The following is a 23,651-nucleotide window of genomic DNA, read 5'->3' as shown; positions in this document are numbered from 1 at the left end:
TTAAGTCATCCCTAATTTTTTTTTTCCTGAAACTTATTTTTCAATAAGACCATCAGGTACTGTTCCTATAAGCATTGCTACTTGAGGTCTTTTTTGGGGAAAACAACTCCTCTTTGGTAAAGAAACGAACGAGCTCTGAGTGCACCATTTTATAGCAGCATCCATTGCGACAGTTGCATTGTATTCCAGTAATTTTTCTATTTGATTGGAATGCAACTTGAAAACGATTTTCCCCCCAACTGTACATTGAGAGTGTTTAAAACATTTGATGTCCTGCAGTTTAGCCTTTTAATGTATTCGTGCCAGTGCAGCCTGAAGACCATTTTGACATTAAACTATTCCCATTGCAGATAAGTTGTGAGCACTGCCACTCTATTACAAGACAGGTCTGCACCTCACAGCTCGTGTCAGTGTTGGCACTAAGTGGTACTTTGTTTGCGGAGATGCCAAGGATCAGTTAGGCATAATGACAGAGCCTCGCCTTCACTGTTTGTGAATCCATTCCTTTGGGACTTGCATTGTCAGTGGCGAATACACATGAAGAAACCCCTTGAATACAGCCCGCTGTGTGAATAAATAGGAATTTACAGGTCTGTTCAGACCTGAAGTCTTCTGAATTAGCACGAATACGATTTGGATTTGCGAAGAATCCTAGAACTGGGATATAATTCCTGTATTACATGGTTAGTATTGTAGTGTCCTAATATGATTGTACATTTTCACTTTATTGACAGAAATGTAACTAAGTTTTGACTATATAGTCATTATTGGGGGGGGGGGGGGGGGGAAACACCTATTGGTAATTATTTTAGGATTCTCTTCATATTCTTCTGGATTCTGGAAGTATTGCTGTTCTTTGCTCTTGCTTTTCATTCTTTACAACCCCCTCAGGGTATGAAAAGTGAATTTGAAGAATACTGAGCTCGTCCAAATCCAGAAATTGCTGGTAAACTCGGACTAGCCAGTATTGACCGCCTTTCCCCGGTGCTGTCAGGTCTGTGTGGATTTGTGTCGGCTGGGATTATCATCGGCTTGCTGTGGTATTGGCAGCCACTGCGATTCACCTGCACTTGTGAGCTAGCAGTGTGTCAGGAAGGGTTGGATCGGTCCTCTGGTTGATGCCGACTCTGCTGTGGGCTCAGTGTGAGGAATGGCAGATGGATTTGACAACAGTCTCTTGTCCAACACAGACATGAAGGTTATAGAAGTAACACAGTCAGTTAGCAATTCCTGATTGTTGTGGGGGGCGAGTAACAAATTGCCAGTTCAAAATAAGAAATTTTATTTTTGTAGCTCATAATCCCAAGACTTTAAAATGCAAGTAGACAACCCACCATTGACAAAGTATGAAGGTGACCAGCTTTTTGCCTGTTGTTTCTGCCTCCTTCCAAATGGAAACTTCTCCTCCTTGAATTTTGTGTTTGGAAAGTAACATATAGTAGTGTTGCTTTAATCTTTCAGTGAATGAAGTGTTTATGTAAACTGAATTTTATCATAGAAGCATTTCTTTGTTTGTTTTAGAGGTACAGTATGATTTTCGTAGGCCATATTTTCTTTCATGGAAAAAATAACTTAATAAATCTGTAGCTATTTGGCCATCTGGCAGGTAATAAATTGATGCCGTCGGCATCTGCAGATCTATTTCTCTGCTTACACAGACTGGATGCAGCTTAAATTGTGAGTGTGGGTAAAAAGAAAACATTAGAATCTTAAGGAGAATGTTCTAAAGATGCATCTCACTTAACCGTAACCTGGAAAGTGCAAATGTCTGGTGTTACACTTATAGTGATTGTATTCCATTCAAATGTGTCATCAGAGACAAACTGTCAATAGAAATGCGTGGGTCTGTGCCATTGCAGGAAGCTTTGTTTTTGTTTTTTGGGTCACATGCTAATGATTTAATGTCAGTCTTTTTTCTCTTGTTATTATGCCATTTCTGGGAGCTGATTGAAAATAGCATGTATTGGACAACTGCAGTAATTGTGGTATTAGCCTTTTACAAATTTATATATAACCTTACAAATACATCTATATAAATGTGAAGGCTGTCATCATCTGGTTTTTGTTCATTGCAGAAGATCTGTCTGAACTACTTACTCCTAGCCAGGCCCATTCACATTTCTGGTGAATGTGACTACATTTGTTTGCTTGCTTGTTTTCCTTAGAGGCTATTTTCAAAACAATGATGTTTCTGACTTCTGACTTTCACTATATCCCCTTGATTCATAAGAATTTTCTGTTATTTACAAAATAAATGTTCTGAATGGTAGGCTCCCATTGGATGTAAATTGGTTTAGCTGGCTGTGTAAAGCTGTGACCTGGAAAGGCATTGTTCTGTAGGCGCTGCCTTAAGGTCCTTTAGCTTGGATCTATTTACCATACAGCCACTGAGTCTTAGTTAAGGAAATAAGCCATTGGCTCTGCAGTGATAAAATATTTATTTTTTACCTAGTATATCTCCATTACGTATGTGCATATCAAGTTTATTTACTGTAGGTATGAAAGACACATTTTAAAGCCTTTTTCTTTCCTTTTTTGTGGCAAAGCTGAATTTGCACCCCAGGTATCCTCTAGATTACCAGTGTATAAAATGGTCAAAAAAGAGAAAGCCCTTTTAGAAGCTGAGAAGGCTTTCAGCCTGGGCAGGTATACTTACCATTTCAGCACAGCCAGGAACTTGTAGAACTACTCTAGTTCCATTGACAGCCATAGACATACACCTGTGAATGAAATTAATCTTCTTAATTTTGTCAGAGGGTGGTGTGGAACAAGGGGAAAGGAGGGTTTCTGAGTTTTTAGGAAATGCCTTCCAAGTATTAAATTTATTTCCACTGCCCTCTCTTCCATCAGTATTAACTGTATAAGGCACCTAGTATTAAAACATAAACAACAGTCAGCCACATCATATGATTAGAATTGAGCTTGTTTCATTGTGGATATAGAATCAACAGGGTTCATTTAGAGAAGATCCAGATTAAAGCTTAATTTGAGGAATTGTAATAGTATCATGATTTCGCTGCAAACAAGGCATACATTTTTTCTTTGTTTTATTATGCATATTATGTCGTATGTTTTCCAGAGTTGAAAGAATAGAACAGTATTATCATATTCCGTGTAATGTCAGATTTTTTTTCCCCTCTCTCCCAGACAATACCGTCTTGTCTTTGTGGCTTTAAAATGTAGATATGTCTGACCCACTCACTGTATTTAACAGCTCCCAAACAAAGCTTCTATTTGTGTGAAGTCTATCTGCTTTCTGGAGACCAGTTTTTTTTTGTAATGAAAGAGACCCAGAGAATATATTTTGTTCAAAAGAACCTGATTTCACTTTAAAATCCTGAGATTTGTTTTCAGTTTCATGGTGTTAGTTTAAACAATGCTCAACTTTGACAGAGCAGGCAACTGCCGATTGTTTTAAGAACAATACAGCAAATCCTGTTTCAACAAAGTCTTTACTCGTGTGCATTGTAAAAACAGACCTTTACACTAAAGATAAACTTAAGTCTATGAAACAAGCTGAGAGCATAATCAGAATGTGCATATTAGCTAGAAGGTATAACTTTTTTAATTTTCATTGTCATAGTCAAATGTATTTCAGAATACATTTATCCTGGTACAAGTTTTAATGTTTTTTTTGTTCCTGCTACATAATTTATGGTAGAAACTATGTGTTTCTATGGTGTTTTTAAGTAAACAATAAAGAATTTAGAATTACAGGTGTGAGTTATTAATCGTTCCATATTCTTTTTATAATTTCACTTATTTCCGGCCAGGGAAAGAACTGTGTGGAAATTATGCTAATCGTTAAATGTCTGCAGGGTGCATCTTGTGTTGTTTGCAATGCAGTACCGTTTTAATTATATACATCTTTCCAACATATATGAATATCTAACATAAGGACAGCAGGGCAGAGAAATAAGTAGCAATGCATCTACATCTGTATCTGTACCTGGAATCATTCTGTTTGACAGTGACCCTAATGCAGCCTTAGCTGACATGTTGATACTTGTCTGACGTTCCCACCTTCCCAACTGTGAGCTCACCAGCCCCTTTAGTTTTGTGTCCACGTGCTTCCCTGATCGCATGGAATGAAAAATTTCAAGTAATATTCAAGTCAGCCAGTACAAAGTATGATAAAAATTGCTCAAATTAATGTACTTGTCTAGCCATCCGTGCAATTAACGCAGAAGACAAACAAATCTCAATGTTTTTCATGTTGCTTGCTTGTACTTTTGCAAATACATAACATCTGGGAATTCCAGGAAAGTTTCAGCTTTTGTCAGTGGAAAAGCAAGGAAGGGGGAGTTTTATGCATTTAAATGATTAAGGTAATTTGCAAAAGAGCCCTGCCCTGAAGGGAAACCAGGTAATACTGGTGTTGTTTTTAGCAAAATCTTTATACATTAGAAAATCCAAGAACGCCTTTTGGAGCTTCTGTAAAATAGTAAACGTAGCAACCTATGATGCAGTTCTTGTAAATTAGATACGACACAAACTTTCATTCGCAGGAAGATTTTTATATTTCAGGAAAGAAGCTTATTGCCGGATTACAGTGGGACCATCCCATGATGATTTCAGGAGTCCGAGTTCTGTGCTTAATCTCGGTTTAGTGTTGATTTTTATGGTTGGTTTTTTTTTTCATATTAAGGAACATTTGGAAATATTAAGTTTTTCGGCTCTGGAGTTTGTCAACTTTAAAATTTGTTTTTTTTTTGCATATGATCAGGTTATCTTGATTATCTTGGTGAAACAAAACTGAAAATCAAGCTTGTTCAGGGAGTGTATGGTTCTGAAGAAGTCTTCTGATCTCCAGGCAAGTTATTAGGGTGTGTCTAGGAGTGAAACAAGCAGTAGATTTCTCCCAGGCTGTGCGTGGGTTGGTTTCAGGTTGCATGAACCTGATTGGTCCTTGCAGTAGTTAAAAGTGGATTCAGACTAATGTCTTAAAGTTGCAGCATCAATTAATTGTCACACACTGAGAAGCATTAGTTAACATAGAAGAACAAATATTTATTAAGATACATAAAGGGCAATTGATTAAAAATGTAATCTTCTCATCTTAATACAATTTGTGAATAGTACAGCAAAAATGAATACTGGGTAAGAACTCATTAAATAAACCCTAAGCTTGGAAAAGGTTAGGATTATACAAGTAGGTTATACTATACAAGTATAGTAAGCTGAAGCTGCATTCCTTTCTAATTAGAATGCAGTTCGCCGTTATTCAAACTGTGCAATTCATTTGGTTTGCAAGGCAGATTGTATACTATTTTGAGATTGTGACGTAATAATAGTGAAATGTTGATTTTGTGCTAGACGTTCTCCAATGCTAATTGTTTAATATAACAAGGTGATTTTTCAACTTAGAATTTTAAAGTTAATGATTTATTCTGACAAAATAGCATGTAATTGAATAACACTAATTTCATCCACTAGTATGTCACAAATGTTTAGTCATGAATGGATATGAAGTGGCAAATGTTTGCTCCCACAGTGGTCTGAAGGCATATTTGCAATAATTCTGCAGTCGGTGGTTTAATATTCAGTGGGGCTGTCTTAATCTCCTGCTCCTGGTAAAAGTGAATATGAAATCAAATGCAGTTAAATCATTTTCTACCTTTGTTTCATTTTGGAGGCCGAGCTTTTCCTCTCATCTGCAGGATCGTTATCACTTGTATCTCCTGTCCTGTATGATCGCATCCAGTCGTCCGCCATGTGGGTTTTTTTTGCTGTGTTTTGATTTGTACTGTGACCTTCAGTGTAGCTGGGAATGGTGGGTGTGTGAATCTGCACTCTATAAAAACCTAAGAATAAAATGAACCCTCTCAAATACTGTGATAGAAGCATAGTACTGTGTATGATGTATTTTTGCTGAAAGGTTAAGGTTTGGGGGGGGGGAATCCTTTGGGGCAGTTACATGACAAAATGGTAGTATTATTTCCTTGTCAAGAAGGAAAAAAAACAAACCATGAAGTTTAACTTTTCATTTACACGTTTTGGCCACTGCTAACAAGTTTTCTTCTTGTTCAAATAGTAGATTGATCCTGAGAAATTGAAAATATTGATTTAACCCTGTGTCTGACTAGAAGCCCAGGCGCCTGCCAGCACAGTCTTAGCACATTACAATTGCTTGCTTGTAATTCCTCAGGGGACTTATAATAACTACTGCATTTGTCTTTCCATCCTCTGAAATTATTCTAACAGTTGTCTGAGTCACTGTCAATTCATTTGATCCCACTCCTGCAAGATGCATTGCGGCCCAATGGGCTTGGTTCACCAGTAATACACGTGATGATGTAGTTAGTTGTACCTAATTGATAGAGTGAGTCAGGCATTGGTGAACAATATTAATTGGTCCCCAGTGGTCACAAAGGAATCGACTAGGAGAAGGGAGGCTGTCCTGGCCTCTCATCAAGTTTAGGCAGTGCTGAGATAAACAGCTTGAACTGCAAATTGACAATGCCTTCAATCAAGCCCTAAGTAACAGTATGATTTTTTTAAGTAGTAAAGAAAAAAGGGTGAAACTCTGCACTTCTTTGGTTTTAAGTGCAATGACAGCATGCTTTACAGGTCTAATGGCCTTATCCTTATAGAATCATCATATAAAGCAGATGTTTTTAAGTCTCTTCTCAAGCACATAGCCTCTTGGGTTTCCATGTTGAGTTTTTTTCTAATGCTTTTGCATGAGGAAATTGGAAAACAAAAACCCTTTTCCTACTCAACATCTAGGATCTCAGCATGAAGCAAATCATTTGGGTTAATCATTTTATCCCTTTGTATAAGTTGAATCGTTTTAACTTCTCTTAACTTCAAAAGTTCTGATGAATTGTTTGTAATTTTGTCACATCCAAAGATGAAATACTTTAAAATGTTTGTTTATACTGACAATAGTAGCTACAAGTGTTGCTTATGGAAGTTAATTGAAGTCTATAATATATTGAATTATAAAGTACAGTAAAGACCTTATATAGTGGAGCTTTCATGTTCAGGTGTAAGCACTGCAATGTGTAGGAATTGGCAGGTCCTTGGGCATTCGTTAAAGTGGTGGCATCTTATAGCTAAAAAATTCTTAACTGCATTCCATATTTCTGCTTATTGTAGGTTTATAGAATATCAGATCATGATTGTAAGGCTTACGTATGCATTGGCATTATTCTGTACAAGCTAAACTTTTGTAAGCAAAATACTATAGATGATAAAGAAATGTGACATAATATTAGAACATTATTTTGTATAAAATCAGTATGGGTTGGAGGGTAATTTTTTCCAAGCAGTTGTACATGGATGTTTTTACATTAACCTTTCTATAAAAAAAATGGCTAAGTTTACAGAAAATAATACTGTATCTCCAGACTTTAAAAACACAAGATAGGTTACAAAAGAGAGGAAGCCATTTTGTCCTGCTAACTAATGGCTAATTGATCTGTGGATCTCAATCAACCGTTTCTTAAAAGAAGCCACGGTATTGGCTTCAAAAATATAGCCGAGTTAAGTACCTTTAGTGCTTCCACTGCCAAATCGCCCATTTACTACAGTGCAGTCACTGTAACTCTCAAACTGTGCCACTTACAGGTAGAGCGTTGCGGTCTAACAGCCACTTTAAGCATGCGTCTCAATATTAATTTAAATCCTGTTGAAATCAATTGTTTTCAGTTCGATTAAATCACTTTTGCCTTGTTCTTAGTGGTCGAAATTTAATATTTGTAGCCATATCAGTTTTCTATGCTTTTGGTGTGTGACTAACCAAGGTTTATTTCTTACTTTTGCAAACTTCATGTAGTTTTTTTAACTGTTCAGAGCGTTTCCAGATGCTTCTTGCAGTCAACGAGAGTAGATGTTTTTGTTTGTTGTTTCTCTGTTATGGAGATAAGTTGTAAATGCTGGCTTTGCTTGTTGATGGGAACCCATTGAGTGAAAACAGTTTTGGTTTTTCTTAAAAATATTTAGGGCAGCACATCTATACTTTTGAGCATGTTTCAGAGTTTTCACCTAGAAGGGAAATCGCATCCGATTCTTCTCTTTCAGCTAATTTCTTAATATTTGGTATTTGTATTTCTCTGTAATTTTAATTTTTGAAGTCTGTATGATTATTCAGCACTTTTGCAAAAAGGTCATTTATACCATGACTTGGTATGATCCCAGGGCCTTTTAGAAATGGAGCAGATGGAAATCCAACAAAATGTTAAATCACATTAATTCCAATTAAAGTATCTTTGAATTATGCTTCCTTTTAATTTCTGTTCTGTATTATATATTTAGAAACCATGTACACCAAGGGTTGTCTGACTGCTGCACATGATTGTGTAACATATATATATATAAATTTACTTAAATTAAGTTTGCTGTAGCACCTTAGGGCATTCACTGTTCTAATGTACTCTCTTGACTTGAGACAGGTTTAAACATTTGCAGACATTTGGATATTAAAAGATAAATTACAGGGAAATAAATCTGTTGAAACATCTTTTTTACTTTTGAGTGGACCTATGAGAGATGGGGAAGGGCTCCCTGGGGCTTTATTTTTAACGTTGATTTAGACTGTTTCTTTGTTCAGACATTCAAGCCATCTTGTCACTGTATATTGGGAACAGCCATGTTTGCAGGAAGCATGGCTAATTAGGCACATTAAACTCATTGTCTTAAAACTGTCTTGATTCGCTGTTAATGACTTTTTTGGCAGAAAATGTCACTGGCTTAACCATTCAAGAGCGATAGGGAATCATTCTGATGGCGTGCTCTTTTCTAGTTTCCTGCTCTATATACACACCCTTTTTAATTTCAAGAACTTAAATGACTGTCTTTTGCCAATGTAGAGCCAGTTTAGTGTGGTTTGTGGCTTTGTTACGCATACTGATGTTCATTACAGACTGGTCTAAAGCTGCACTCTTCTCCTAGCAAGCACTACCAGGCTTAGTTTGTCATGTCAGAGATGGTACACTATAGGATTTAAAACTGACTTAGTAGGAAGCTAAGGTCTGTTAGTTTTTAATTATTAGGGTCTGGTTTCCAATAAAGGTAATAACAGCAGATGGTATTGCGTAATATACTTTAAAAAAATAAATCATGTATCAGTTAAAAGTTCATTTTTAAATCAGTTAAAAATCAGTGGAACTGGGTTCTCAAAATGCATTTTGAGGATTGCTTTCATTAAATACATTAAACGGATAAATCTTATTTTACTTTTTTTAAAGCCTAACATTTTAAATATGTGAAGTGGCTACAGAGAATGAGTTGCATACAGTCTGCTGTGTCACTGCAGGCTGCAGCACACTGCACCCTTCTGAATGCACTGGAGGGGAGTTAATGAGGGCAAGCTGAATCGAAGTGAAAGTGTGCAGATCACAGTCAAGAAGAAAAGCAACAGCTTGTGTTTGTGGAAGAGTTTGAGCTTGAACTGTCACCATGTAAAAGCCACAGGGTGTGTACTATTACCGGTATGACATTAAGAATGGCCTGAGACCGACCAATCGTCAAGCACAAGGAAATGCTGCAGACAGTCTGACTTTGGCCTTGAAGTCTTTTCAGTCTTGTCCTTTTTAAATCTGTGGGGCCTCAATTCGGGAATTTAAATCACCTACAATAGGCAGCTGGTTGGCTGGAGTTAGTTGAGTGAACACCAGACTTTGTCCTCTCTTTTTAAATGGATATTTTTTGCAGGACTTTCAGCCACCTCTTTTTGACCTTAATTGCCACCTTGGGGCTGCCACACCTAATTACAGAAGCACCTAGAATCGGTAGAGATATTATCAAATTAAATACCCTCCCTTGCTGCAGTGGGATTTTCTCAGTGGTTAAAGAGCCTGACCTTTTTGTTACAATAATAGGGCAGATTCTGCTGTGTGCTGTAGGAAAGTACTGTTCTGTAAATATTTGCTGTTCGTGGTTGTGAATGTAGTGTTGTTCCCTTTGTACTATAAATCTTTTTAGTACATCGACCTATCGCTGATTTGATTTTTTTTTCCCTTTATATAAAATGACCAGAAATTCAAAAACAACAGATTCACAAGCATTGTAAAGCTTTTGGGTCTGTTTTTACAAAAAAAAGTGTTTCAAGTGCTCTGTGGTTGTTTTTTTTAGAAGCAACAACTTCTGCAGCTTTGCATAAGTCGGCTTTAGGCTTGCCGGTAGAGTTTCTGGTCTTGTCTCTGTTACTCGTTGAACTTTAAGGCATAGCTTCGGGTGTAGAGGCCTGCGGCGCCTGTGTTCCAAGCCCAGTGTTGTTCCTGTAAGTAAAAGGTTTCCTGCTTCCCCTGGGCAAAGGCAGGACTGTAGACCTCCTAGTGAAAAGCTCCATATTGTTGATTTTGTCTATTGTAATGCAAATCTGAGCTTGAGACCCTTGAGTCATCCATCACGCATGACAGGACAGCCAGGCTATTGTCCGTTCCTTTGGAGGATTTGTGTTTAAACTAGACTCTCTACCAGGGGCCTAAGCTGATGGATTCTGGGAGAGGAAAAGGAACGGAAAGGATTAGGCCTGCTGTTGCTATGTAAATATGGCATAATCAGACAAAAACAAAGGGGTTGTATAAAGATACCAACTGGACAGCTGAAAAGCATGCAAGCTACCAGGACAGTCATCCAACCAAGCTCTTAATGATTTTAAAGTTCTCATCAAATCTTAGTGAAAGGAAAGACACTAGAGTGGATGGTTTATTAAATGTTTATGAATGATGAATGAATAATGCTTTATGAAAATGTTGTAGTTCTTTTTAATGTCTGAATCTTAAAGGGATAATTATTGAGATATTATAGAGTGATTAACATAGGCCTTTAGATCCCTATGATTTTCGAAGAGACATTCTGTATGTTGGTATAATACATTTTAATTAAAGGTGATATCTTTTATTGGGGTTTAAACTACTTTTTAGCCCCAGAGATTTTTCTTTTAATGTGGGAAAGTGGACCTCTGAAAATAAAAAGCAGCTAATGAGATGTAACACAACGTGAGACTTGTCACATTATTAGTGTATAAATTTGAAGTGGTAAATATGTAATTGGAGGGGAATGGCATTCACATTTAATTAAAGTCACATTTAGTTAAATTCCAATTGTGATTGTTTGTTGTTGCTGTGACAAGACGAAGCGATGAAATTGATATAAAGTTGAATTAATGATAGATTATCTTTGGGACGGGAAGGCATTTTTTTGGTGCTGCTTTGAAATGACTAACTTGTCTATTAAATAAAAAAGGAGAAGAAAGCAGAGAAGCCACATGAAGTGAACTTTGCGTGTGTGAATATTCCACAGTGTGGGAACATGCCAGCCGGAGCTCGCTGCAATTCATTTACTTCACTGTGGACCACGATACCAGATGTGACTGTGGTTATTCTGGGTTTAACAAAAGTGCTGCTACAGGAAAGGGACTCCTGATTTTAAAAGAAGGTCATCTCCTTGCTATATTGCTATTAATCAAAAACTGTTAACAAGGCTATTTTACCTTTTTATGCAATTACTTTAAATGATCTAAATATTTATAATAAAAATTATGAAATTACATGTTATAAAACTTATCGATAATAAATGTGTGTTGTTCATTTGATATTGAGTGCAAAGCATATTTAAAATCGGAGCTAGGCGAGATGATAGTTTCAGTTAACAGTAGCCTTATTGTAATAACTACATTTTTAGACATATTGTATGGTGGTTTGACAGTTCTTTAGACCCCTTTCATTTTAGAAGGAACATTTTTTATATTTGGTATGCGGGTTGAATACCATTTAAATAAAGGGGATATCTTTTTATGGGGTGTCAACTACTTTTTAGCCCCAGGGATATTTAACTTAAAAATGGACAAACATCCCAACAGCAGTATTATGTGGGAAATTCAACTTTATTCGTCATTAAACTTACACAGGTGCATAGTATAATGGAAAGTGTTTCACATTAGTAACTCAGGTGCAGTATATAAATAGAACAGAAGATAAGACAATAGACAGTAACACAATAACATGTAATAACGTAACATGTAACGTATGTGATAAAATAACTAAATAAGTGATAAACCTTATTCTTTGTATTAATGATTGAAATTTTATTTTGCTTAGACAAAGCATACAGTACTTGTTGGTGACTATTCATGCACTGTGTCTCATGGGTTTTTCTGAAATAATGATCAGAGGAACTTTGGGCCTAACTCCCCTTGTATTTCTGCAGTCTATTTTCTAAGATTATCCTGACACCTCTGGTCACAGTCTGTTAGTGGGAGAGGACCATGTTGGGATACAGAGGGAGAATTAAAGCCACGATCCATCACCATCGGCTCCACCTCTACCCTTGGGAAATGGCTGACTCGAAGAATGAGATGCCATTTGTTGCTGATAATCAAGCGTTGCTGTCACATCTCCGGTCAGCTCAGATCCCTGCCCTTCTGGCAGGAATTGAGATTCCCAGCTCACACAAGCATCTGATGCAGGCATTAGCCTACAAGTGGACAAGCAGTGCATAGTCACAACACCACCTGTCTGTTTTGATATTTTACCATCCGATTGGTGTGTGATTGGCCTGTGGTTTAAACATTTAGAAGAGGGATTGTGCCTGACATTCCCTGCTCACAATTTTACGAAAGGTTAAAACATTTTATTTCCATGAAGGTTTTAAAATGACTTCTTGTATGTGATATGAAGTGCAATTACCTGATCAGAATTACTTCTACTTTCCTTTCATTGGCCTTCTGCGTCGCTGAAACACCTTTTGAATGTCCTCCTGGCTACCTCAGCTTTAATTTGAGTAATGTGTATAGGTCATCTAGACTGGTTGGTAATTCAGTTGCTATATGGGAGAGTAACATTATAAGGAAATACAAATCTGAGCTTTAGTGGCAAATAAGCTAAGAATAAAAAGCCTGATGGGCTTTCCTAAAATATACCACTATTTTTCTAAAATGGTGGTAATTTTCTAGAAAGAATAACACTAGAGCCAACATTTTGATGATGGGGGGAAAAAAGTTGTACGGGAGGGCAAATTGATTTACAAACAATCTTTCTAATGGAGTGCTGTTCAGTAAGGAAGATAGCACAGGAATTGGCAGAAATCTGGCAGTAGTTTTACAGCATGCCTTTTAAAGAAGTCTCTCCTTTCAGAAATGCAGCATGCCACGTGATAAATACAATTTGAAGTGGAGACTGTAAACACAAACAACAATGCATTTTTTTCAACTTGGTGATGGGTATGCAAAGGTATTTCACAGGCTTTGCAACACAAATTCGTGCGTGGTTTCATAGTTTCTGATGCACAAAAAGCCGAGACCGGAGAAATATCGAAGGGAAAGATAAAGCACAACTTATCCACCAGACTGCGCACATGGTGACGTTTAAGGTTGTATCAGTGCTTTGCCTGAACTGTCAGACTTGAAGAAAGGGTAGCAGTACAGCTAGGGCCTCTTTTTGTGTGTATGTGGAGGGGGCACTCTAAAGCCTGTGTAACTGCTAAATTGGATTTATTATTGAATGAGAAATCAGCTGCTGCAGGACAATCCCGAGAAAGCGGGGCTGCTTTCTCTTTGTAGGCAGCCGTTTGAGTGCAATTGATATGCTCTAGGACCTCTTGGGGTCATTGAGATTCAGAGGAAGCCATTCTTAATGTCAGAGAAAAGAGTGGAAGAAATACATGGTCTCACAGCTGCCGAGCAGCATGTGACTACTATGGGGGTCAGGCCATAAATATCTAATCCTTGTCCCGCTGCTTTGACTGACAACGCGAGAACTCTTTTAATACTCTTTAAAAGAGTTCAAACTTTCTCCCCTGCCCATCCCGTAGTAAGACTAAACTATCAGGACCGAGTGAATTTTTGTGTTAGAAGACAAGCGATTTAATATGATGATTTCATGCTAAACCCCTGAGATCTAATGCAAATGGCAGAGGAGATTCAAAAGTTTATTTATAAAAACCTAAATCGCTTCTAATTTTCTTGAATGAATGTGACAGTGGTCCCTAGTTTTGGGTGGATTATCTCTAGGCAGTTGGTTACTATCTTACGCTAGCAAAGAGTGCCATGCCATAAAGGAGACTTGACGGTATTCCAGAACAGGATGTCGCTTGCTTTTCCATGTTGTGCTATTTAGAGTCACCTAAGGACCAGAGATGTTGGTTGGAAGGAGGGGAGGTTTTAAATGATTGGCCTGGTTGTCTGCAGTAAAACTTCACAAGTACATGTGAACTGTTAAAAATTGATCTGGCAGTGCTCTGGAATGATGACCCACTGCTTCCAAAGCCTGTGAACCACCATTCTCGCGTTTCCAGCTAGCTGGTCATCTGCCGGGATGTGAAGGAGTCATGTGATTTCTTGAGACGTGGGGGAGGGGAGTGCCTGGCGGCAATAAAGGAGTTGATTTGAGCGATTCTTCCTCCTCCAGTTCTGGTATCCTCGAGGAGGAGGACCTCAAAGCTGTTAGTGTCCCACATTCCCCCAGCAGGAGGTGCTATAGAAGTGCTGACAGACAGCATTATAAAAAAAAGTGGGGGGGATTGAAAAGGTCAGTACCAGAAGTATAAATGTCTGAAGGGCAGTAATTTATCGCAGATCACAGTTCTTACGAACAAGATCAACAGCTCCTGGCTATTTGAGATTGCGTACCTCACACCAAGTTTAAATAAGCATGTGTGATAAGAGTCAGACTTGACCTATTTAAAGTGTGCATGTAGAAATAGTATTTAAGCGTGGCTTTTATATCAAAGTTTTTTACCATTAGGGGTAGTGCTGAGTCTAATTATAGATCCTTAATCCTTGTAGATGTCGGAAAAGAAAGGGAGAACTGCTCTTCACTTTTGCCTTTTGAAAATTAATGACATTTGTAATTTCTTTTTTATTGAAGGTTTTTTAGATTTTTTTTATTTCATTAACTATTAAATTTCTGCTATGTTATTAGAAGTACCTTAATTTAAAAAGTATTTCAGAATACACTTTATTGTTCAGTGCTTGGGCTCAATGTCTTCAAAACATTTTTAAAAAAAAACTCATAACTTTAGAAAGTTCAGTTTCCCAGACATGGTGAAACTGTAATTTATTTACAGTGTGAAGCTGTTAGTGAGATTTTAAGAATTTGAAGTGGATTAAACTTTGATTTGATTCTAATTGCCTGTTATTTGTAAAAGAGTACTCATTTAGATTGATGTGGTCTGAAAAGGGAAACATTATTTTTATCCTTCCATGTAATCACCCCCCCAAAACAAGCCAATTGTGTAGATTAGTTTATTAGACTCGGAGCATGTCCTTCTCAAAACAAAAAGGCAAGGAAGGGGGGTTCTTTATTTTGGGGACTGCAAGTCTTAAAAGTGGGTTGCCCCCTTTTCAAAATGTTGTTTTGCACACCACACAGGAAAAAAAGCAAGCTTGCCAAGTCCTGCTGAGCGTTTTTTCAAGCTTGTGAAAAGAATGAATTATTCAGCAGTAAGCATGCTTACAGCTGGCCATTTGGGAGCTTTGATCTACGAATCAGGCGTCTGCATGAATGCCCTTATTGTCATGTTATGTGTACACAGTGTGTGAATTATTGAAAATAGCGAGGCCCTAGCCTCATCTGGTAGAGATTACAGTGCAGGCATGCTGGGTGAAGGGCTGTAATTGAAAATCCCCAGATGCTGTTTATTTGGCCGGGGTCACATGATCTCCTGCAGTTGGTGTGGCCTTAACAAAACGATACCCACTAAGAAAGCAGGGCCCTTCCTCCTTACACAGCTCTTGTCATTAAGCAACTGACTGTACTAAACGCTAAAACACCTGTCTTGTGTTGTATCCAGCTTTCAAAAGGTGCTTCTACAAATGCGGAGGCACCAGTGTGTGTAGGGTCAAAGTACACACTTTGATTTCATGTGGTCTTTTTTTCCTTTGACAGTATGCATACTAAAATGCATTAGGTAAACTGTATGTATTGCAGTTTTGTGTTACAATATTTTAAGGAATACTGCAATGTAATTACACTGCACTGCTGGTTTATTTGATAGCCACAGCCTGAGCCGAATGACCAAAAACATAAAATGCTCATTAGAAAAAGCTTATAAAACAGCTGTGTTGGAAAGATCCGTGTCTTTTTTTTTGTCTTTTGCATTTGTAGAATAATTTTTTAGTAGATTTCGAATAATAGTAATGAGGGGAAAAAAAATTTTAAATGTTTTTGGACAACTTTTTTTCTTTCGTCAGACTGATCTCCAAGGGTGGAAAAGACACTGCTGACTCCTGTGACTTCATGAAGTAGCTGTGATAGCTCTTACGTAAAAGCATACATCTATAATTTCAGGGCTTAACAAAAGCGCACTTCTGAAATTTCTGGAGGAGCTGCCATTGGCTGCCTTCGATAAAGGCGCAACAGGGAGGTGAACAGGATTTGAAAAGGTCTGAAAAACTCCATGCTGCAGAAGCAGACGGCTTCTCTTTCCTTGGCCTCCCCGCCAAGCAGGTGTGGCTGATGGGAGTAACTGAAGATGTGCTCCTACACTACAGAGAGGGAGATTAGCCTTTCATCTACCACACCTGGTATGAGGATGTTAGAACAACAAAAAAAAAAGCAGGTGGAATGCTGTGCCTTGCCACCTAGCTTGAAATATAGTATGGCAGTCGAAACTGATGGATTGAAATTGCCCTGACATATTATTTGAGCAGATGTCATTGTTGTGAACTTGTATATGGTTTTTGGATAATTGTAACTTAATGGATGACAAGCAAATAGTGGTGTCTGTAGAATATTGAATTAAATGCAAGGCTGGGGGAAAAACAATTTGTCCCGATTCCTCCTGGTCATTCTGTGCTGTTCCACAAGTGGTAGCGTTATCTAAAATGTTGAAACAAGTCACCTCGTTAAAGACTTATGTTTTGTGCTGTACAAATGGTTTTGTGGATTTATGTGGCTCTTACTCACTTTGGTTCTTTTCCTGTCCCCTACTGTGATCTGTTCTGACAAAAAGATTAGTTTTGGTTGTTGGTTGTTCGTCCATCCCTTGTCGGAAAGCCAGTTCTTCTGGGTTGGCTCCAGCCTCACGAGGCACTGTCCCAGATGGAGAAGGTGCTAAAGGCGCAGTTTAGTTTTTTGAAAGAAAATCTTTTCAAACGGAGTTTTGTGAAGAGCCCATTACGTTAAGGATAAAAAATGATGAGTTCAGCCTTCTGTTGTGGCAGGTTGCACAGTCAAAATGACCCTTTATCTATAGTTTGCCTACTAGTTTGGGGGTGATGGTATGCTATAAACATATGATGAGGCCCACTACAGGTCAGTTCTGCACAGCCTCTGGCAATTAGTAACGTACTGTGTCTAAGACTTGAGTTAATATAATCTGTTACATTAAAAATCACTTGTGTTTCATTCCATTTTCGAAATACAGTAGTGATAACATTTAATGAACAGATTTCCTATGGAATTTTTGGTGCTATAGCATATTTGAATGTTTGGAAGTTATTACTTAGTTATTAATGTTTTATGTGTTAGTGTATTACCCTGCCTTGCAAAGAACTACCAGGTTAATTTTTTTTGTGTGCTTATTTAAGTAGCTCGGCAATGGCCTTTGTGCACGTTCCTTCTGTAACCTAACCACAAAATAAGTGTATATATAGTTAAACGTATATTACACACTTTATTATGTGTTTCAACCGGTGCTCATTTTCTTTCACAGTTTGAGGTTTGGTTATGCGCCCTAAATAGGTTTTCCATAGCTAGTTAGATCCTGCCAAATAGCATTTTTATAGCCACTTTACCAGGCACTGTTTTAAAAAATATATTGGATGGGAACTGTAATAAAAACGTAAAACTCATCTATGAATATTGACTGATAAATGGGCGCAGTATAAGATCTTAACAAAGAATGACCTTTAATGGCTGCATGTTTTAATAAGAATTTTTTTTCTTCAATTGTCTTTTTTTAAAGGTCGAAACGAATTGATAGCCAGATACATCAAACTCAGAACAGGAAAGACGAGGACAAGGAAGCAGGTAATGAGGACCGATGAGAATGTTTGCATGCCACAGTGACAAAGAAACATGACCGTATCTTGCTGCACTGGCTGCCTCTGCTTCAGCTCTGACGAGCTGTCATGAATATCACTGGCATCTTTATTACCTGTTTGCTGAAGTATATTGTTTGCAACTCGGAACGCAGTGTTGTCATCACTTAAGTGACCTGAAAACACAATACACATGCATGCATTTATTGCGCTTGCATGCCCTGTTGGTTTTGCCAAGAGTGGCTTCAGATCACAGCGATTTATCTTCCCAGGAAAATCAACATGCCTGGCACTTGCTATGGTGAGCAGTGTGGTAAGTGGTTCTGGTTTCTGTGAAAAGTCTTGGCATGCCAGCCTGCTTTTTTTCGCGTGCTGCATGTGAACACAGTACCGCTAAGACGTACTTGCAAAGCTTGCGCACTTTTCACTGCGGACAGTAATAAGCAATGGAAGCAAATACAGTACAAAAAATGTAGACCACAAATCATAGCAGACGTTACTTTCCCGAATTTGTTGCAAAATAAAACAAAAATTAAAACAATTAAAGCGCCATGCATATTTTAGTATGCCAACTAACCAAAAATCGTCATTGTGTATATGAATGTATAAAGTCTTTTATTTAAACATTTCTTTTGGTAACAGTGAAACCTTCCCATGATTTTTAGATGTATTAGTTTTGTCATTTGTTTTATAAAACATTCTGCTCAATTATCTCAAACTTTAAAATGTTTGATTTGAACGCTTGAGAAAATGGTTAAATTTGTGTAGCTAAAAAGAAATCGAGACATCGGATGGTGTTACAATTTTGCACATCTGCGCAATGGGCTGACAACTGTGTGAGTCCTGAGATGGTAAAAAAAATATATTTAAAATGGAATAAGCGCAAGCCGAACAGATTCCTAAAAAGTAAAGTTATGCTGTTCTGTTCAAGCGGAATTCCTTTTCTGTTTCACTGGGCTGATCTTATTAATTATGCTGTTAAGTGGAAGACGAAAAGTAATCTTATGGAGATTCTGATTCTGGTGTTGCCAATTATGTTGTATGTTGGTCAGAACCACATATACATCTGGGTTTAACTTGTTTAGAGGATTTTATGGGTGAAACAAATTCTTTATTCCTGAACTAAGACTTATCCTGAAACAGGGTAACGATAATCCACTGTGTAATTTAAAACAAACTTCTTAAATATGTTGAAATCCTGAACAAAAAAATGTACAATATTCTTTGTGCACAAATTATGAACAAATTAAAAAGGAATTAATACATAGGTGAAAATGCTGCAGATGCACTGCAATGTGGCATTTTGCTGACAGAAGTGATTGACTTCTGTTACTTGTAGAAGAATTCTGTGAAAGATGAGCTAGTGTTTTCTGCTTCAATATGTAGTCCTCTGTGTGCGTCATTTAAAATAACAAAGGCCTGTTTTAAAACAAGATCATTTTGTTATTTCCTGTGTTGTAAAATCCTGTTATGTTTGAGCCTTTTTTAAGATGTAGATCAAATTCAACATACTGCAAAAAGGATTTGACTTGATGTTAAGTCTCTAATATTGTAAAGTGTGGTACTAAAGAATGATGAAAAGTTGATTATTATACAACGCTTAAATGGAATACAATTTCTGATGGCTTTTATTTGCTAAAATATAGTATCCTTTAAACTCCTGTATGAGACCTTTCATTTTTCTTTATATGCACAAAGGGTGTAATAGCACATAACGATTTCTGATTTTCATTAACAGCACCCTGATACTGTATTGCTTCTCTGCGTGAAATGTTTCAACAACCACTTGTATTTGATTGATTTGATAGAAATGCAAAGAGAAGGTGGTGTGAATGGGGAACAAAAATGCCATTGCAGATTTATTCTCACCACCCTCAGCTCTCAATGCCTGTGGAGCAAGTTCCTAAAGTTTGATTATTATTCAACCTCGCGTTACCTGAATGTTTTGATATACATTAGGATTTATTAAAGACTATGGAGTATTTATGCATCATTTTAAAGCACGTAGACACAAAAGTAAATTGAACAAAGTCAGCCTTCATGAAGACACTTTTAAATACTGTGGGGGAAAAAAAAACATCTGGAAATTTTAATTTACCACATGAACTAAAATTTGACATCTGCACAAGGCTAAATGTGGTAAATGAGACCGTCTTCCTTAATCAACTCACTTAAGTGATGATGACCTATATAACAATGCTTTGGTTGCTTAGAGCTTGGTGCGTGGCTGAAAATGCAGTACACCTTCTAGCTTAGCTGCCTGATGAGACCCATCATTTTCCCTAAGTGTATTAACCAATAGATGTGTATTTTTTACATTTGGTTTTCTTTTCTTTTTTTTTTGTTTTATAAATTTGAACGATTGTAGGTGTCTAGTCACATACAGGTCTTAGCAAGAAAGAAAGTTCGAGAAATCCAAGCCGCCATCAAGGTACGTCTGGCTTGCCCAGTTGCAGGGGGCTTTTCATCTCCATGGTTACAGGCTTTTCCTTTGTTTTCCTCCCTTCCCCTACCCTGCAGGTGTCTAGTCACATTCAGGTTCTTGCCAGAAGGAAATCTCGTGAGTTTCATTCCAAGCTAAAGGTATGCGCTTTTCTGCTTTTGGGCTTGTGGTTGCTATGCGTTTCACTTCCTGTTTTCCATGGTGATGGGTGAATGCCTTGTGCTGTGATTCCTGTAACCTAGTTTTCCTGCATGTGGCAGTCTGTTTAGCATTTATAACACAAATCTCTAGTCTGGAAGCACCTCTTCAGCCTTTGGGAAGGATTTGGTTTCAGTTATATGTGCTTTTGATTTGAGCAAACCAAAAAATATCTGTGGATGTTTAACTGTGACCCATTTGGTCCTTTAAAAATCCTGAACATTCTTAATCACAAAAGTATCATTAAGATAAAATGGGAAAACTGAAAATCCCTAATACACACATTCTTAGCTGATTATCTTCTTAAAGAGTAATGTAGAAAATGTGTTTGTAAATCTAGGCCTTTGTATGCTTCAAGGACTACATAATTGTAAATAAAACATTTGAAATTAAGGAATTCAAGTGTTGCTGTGTCCTTAATGTATTTACTAAAGACACTGTGAAAAACAGTTGAATTACATTTGGCTCATTAACAGTTTTCCAGGGTAATCAATTAGATATGTAATCTGAAACAATGCACAGTACAATTTAATTTGGTTTCATAGTAATTAAAAGAAATCAGCAACATCTCATCTAACATGCCAGCAAATGTGAGATCCTCAAGCACAGTATCCATAATGAGTATCTTTGATGTTGCTTGCCTAGTAGATGTCCTTACTATGCAAATTATGTATTTTGATATATAATCTAAGACAGTCTAAGGACAACAATACATTAATAAAATGACAAGGCTAGATCAAGTTGGAAGTTCAGTACAAGGGCAGCACTAGGCAAAATTAAATTTTAAAACTTAATCCTTTATTTAACCAACTAGGTTAACTGAGAAGAAATTCTCATTTGCAATCATGGCCTGGGGAGAAGTGCCCATTTCAAAAGTGGGCCTTATACTGGAGCAATTTTAAGTGAGGTACATTAGTCTGGCATTTGAACGTGTAACCCTTCAGTCCAGAGCCCTAACTAATAGTATTACAGTGTGGATACAAAGAATATGATGCTCAAAACAAATGACACATGGCTAGTTAAAGGAATTGCTTTCCACAGTGCTGATAGGCATGGTGTGACAAATCTGACTATCTTTATAACACGCATATGAGCTGGAAGGGAGTGTTTGTTTTTTCAGTGCAAAATGGGCAGCATGCTGGCAAGATGCATTGGATGGTAGTGAGTGGCTGTGAGCTGTGCTTGCTGAGCACTGGGGTTGATAGGGCATCCGTTGAATGCCTTGGCTTATGTATTTTAATCAGGCACAGGAAGTAGCTGTGCTGAATTAAAATGCTTCAAGATCAGGCCCTGTTATTCCTTTCTCTTAAGAATCTGATATTTTCCTTTTTAACCTTAAATAGCAAAGTACATCAGTCTGAACTAAGAAATCAGGCTTTATTACATTTTAATGCTTACTTTGCATTCTTTCCTTTCTTTTCTTAAAGACTGATCTAATATTCACCTGGCTGCCACAACTGCTTCCCTTAAGCTGCGTTAATAGATATTAAAAATCATTCAGGCTAAAACCAGCGTTTTAGGGCACAAGTCCATGTCAAGATTCCAAGTGTGAATAAAATTGCCATACAGGTTATTTCATGTTGTATAATAAATGTACATTATCTGAATCCTAGTAATTGAAACTTAAGATTTTTTGGAAAAATCTCAGGTTTTTCCTTGGGTTTTGAAATGAAGAACAAAGAGTTTACTTGAAAGATAGCTTAGAATCTTTCTTTGATGTGCCCAGTTTTCACCATTTTCAAACACAATAAAATGGATTAATTGCTGCTCATTAGGTAGTGTGTTGGGGGCAGCAATGAATGCACGTTCTTTCATGGGCATTGCCTGTTGCCTGAGTAAAATAGCCAGCTTTTGTATGTGTTACTGTCTACCTTAATCAAAAGCAAATTAGAGAACAGGGTGGAAAAGAATTCAAGTACAGGCCTTCCATTTGCTGAGAGCCCTATTGTACATTCATATCCCCTTTTCTTTATCTCTGTTCTGTTAAGTGAAATTACTGTCATTATGTTACCACACTCTATGGGTAGTCCAAAATGAAATCTAGGCAAAGGTGATGTGAAATATCTGAGAGGAAAATTAATTTATAATCCAGTGTTTTGGATATTAAGGTGGAGGAGTTTGGTGATGCATTTTATGGTGCATTAATTTTGAAACTTTAATGTGTTTAAGACTGCTGTGTTTTAAAGTGCATATTTTATAAACCCTTCTAAACTGTTTCAATTTAAGGTACATTTTGATCAATAACTACCTCTGTGGGCATTTTAAAGATCTGAATTTTGAAGCTAAATTTGTGTCTTTTTCTATCATCACTCTTCTTAAAAAATGTTGTGACATTATACCATAAGTTAAGAGTTATTGTTGTCAAACTCTACATAAAGGAAGAAAAAAACTTCCTTAGTTTTTTGTAGAAAATATATTTGTAGTTATATAATTCAACAATGAGGTGGTAAGAAAAGATTTAACCTTGGATGTTAATATGCAGAACATGTCTCAAACAAGGCCATCAGTGCATTCTTAATATAAAATTCAAAGATAAAATAAAACATTCATTATGGATACAGTCACAGAAGCCATGCTTAGTGCTGTGGTATTAAATTTGTGTATGCATGTGTTGCTATGTTTTTAAAATTCACTGCTAAAAACAAGAGAAGAGCTTCAATTAAATACATAATGTCTTAATTTTCTTCAGCTGTTATGACCCAGCATGAATTTAGAAATTTCAAACTTTTGTAAAATGTGTTGCATATAATCTGGAAAACTTAAATCATTTCACATTCTTTTGGGACATTTTGATAACTTAGTACTAGAGTTACCTTAAATTACTCTTTAAATGAATGTTTACAAAATGCTTCAGTTTACAGTTTGATCAACTCTTTCATTTTATCATAATTTAATGCTTGGTTAGAGTGCATTTTAGAGCAGATGTCATCAAAGGACAAGAGTCTCATTCAATGACTGACCTCAAAAACAAACCTGTTCAGTTAGTTTTAGTTTACTAGTATTGCTTCTTTACATGTTTAATGTGATGTGTGGCTCAATGGTCATTTAGCAAGAAGCTTATAAAATTACAATAAATCTTAT

At 37.0% G+C, this 23,651-nt stretch overlaps 1 protein-coding gene across 1 annotated transcript in view; it reads left to right on the top strand.

Annotated features, from left to right (window-relative positions):
• LOC148819510 (transcriptional enhancer factor TEF-1-like) overlaps window positions 1-23,651 on the top strand; it is a 67,057-nt gene that overhangs the window by 29,379 nt on the left and 14,027 nt on the right. Inside the window, 3 exon segments of the mRNA XM_088934744.1 lie at window positions 17,854-17,918; window positions 20,298-20,367; window positions 20,370-20,512. Coding sequence (XP_088790870.1) covers window positions 17,854-17,918; window positions 20,298-20,367; window positions 20,370-20,512 — 278 coding nt within the window.

Source organism: Atractosteus spatula, chromosome 16 (genome assembly GCF_055471065.1).
Source record: "Atractosteus spatula isolate fAtrSpa1 chromosome 16, fAtrSpa1.hap1, whole genome shotgun sequence".
Lineage (NCBI taxonomy): Eukaryota > Metazoa > Chordata > Actinopteri > Semionotiformes > Lepisosteidae > Atractosteus > Atractosteus spatula.
Note: the sequence above shows the minus strand (reverse complement) of the source record. Positions and strands in the feature narration are given on the sequence as shown.